This window comes from Tetrahymena thermophila (genome assembly GCF_000189635.1).
Source record: "Tetrahymena thermophila SB210 genomic scaffold scf_8253977, whole genome shotgun sequence".
Classification (NCBI taxonomy): Eukaryota; Ciliophora; class Oligohymenophorea; order Hymenostomatida; family Tetrahymenidae; genus Tetrahymena; species Tetrahymena thermophila.
The window spans coordinates 1-1161 of NW_002475995.1; the positions used below are offsets into that span (position 1 = coordinate 1).

The following is a 1161-nucleotide window of genomic DNA, read 5'->3' on the forward strand; positions in this document are numbered from 1 at the left end:
TTTGTGATGTGTAAGGGTAGCTAAATTAATCAATAAATAAATATCTTTGTTATAAGACTTTTGATTTATTATTAAATATTTTTGTTGGGGGATTTATTTTAATTAATAAATTTTGCTCATAGATTTTTCAAAAACTAATTAACTCTTTTGATTATTTCTAACTAGATAAAAGATATACACTAAAGGGTAGGAAAGTAATAAAATGAGAAAAACTATGAAATCTCTTTTTTACATAACAATTTATTTTATTAAAAATTATACTTTTAGCATTAAATGCACTCATTTAAATAATAATATATTTATATTTTTATAGAAGAATAATTTTATTAGATTTAAATGTTTTGTATTTTAAAGCAAGAAAAATATGCATTTTATCTAATTATCAGTTGTAAATCTCCATAGTTATTTTTTCACACATTAAAATCTGTCTCATAGCCTAAAAGAATATGGTGGAGAAGGAGGAAGGTTGTTATGTAATAATGAGGATTTACTGTATATTATTGTTTTAAAATAAGGATAATTATATTATAAGGCTTATAATTTAATAATAAAAAAGTCAATATAAAAGGGCACATATTACAAATATAATGCTTTTATAATTATTATGCATAAGAAGAACGAGTATAAAATCTTAATAAAAAATTCAAAAAATAAATTTTACCTCTTATTATTATTGAATGTGAAATAAATTATTAAATTAAGAAGAAATTAAGAAAGAGTTATTTTTTCATTAGTTTTTATATAATTGAAGGGAAATTGCTAAAACTTATTTACAATTTTTTAAAAAGATAATAAATTAATTATATAAAAAGTTATATTAATACTAGAAAAATTCAAAAATATATTTTTTATTAAGTTTTGTTTAAGATTTATTACAAAACTTTTTACTTTCTTTATTTTAAATTAATCAATTAAATAATTTAAATTATAATAAATTATTTAACAAATGAAATTTAAAACTTCTTTGAAATTAAAAAATGTATTTAAAATTGATACTTTTTGAAAAAAATGTTTTCTTTTTTCAAACAATATTTATTTTTATATTAAAAAATTATAAAACTATTAATTTTTGAATTAATTTTTTATTAAATGTACTATTACATATAGATACAAAATTAAAATTTAAAGAACATTTTTTTTAGAGTATTTTACCAAAGGAAA

At 16.5% G+C, this 1161-nt stretch overlaps 1 protein-coding gene across 1 annotated transcript in view; it reads left to right on the forward strand. All coding sequences in view use genetic code 6, as the record gives it.

Moving 5' to 3' along the window:
* Nucleotides 1-1089: 1089 nt before the first annotated feature.
* Nucleotides 1090-1161, forward strand: part of TTHERM_001561058 (hypothetical protein) — a gene marked incomplete at both ends in the record, with an annotated part of 252 nt that continues 180 nt past the window's right edge. The window contains one exon of the mRNA XM_012800754.1: nt 1090-1161. This exon is cut by the window's right edge and continues 180 nt beyond it. Within this exon, the coding sequence (XP_012656208.1) occupies nt 1090-1161 (72 nt within the window).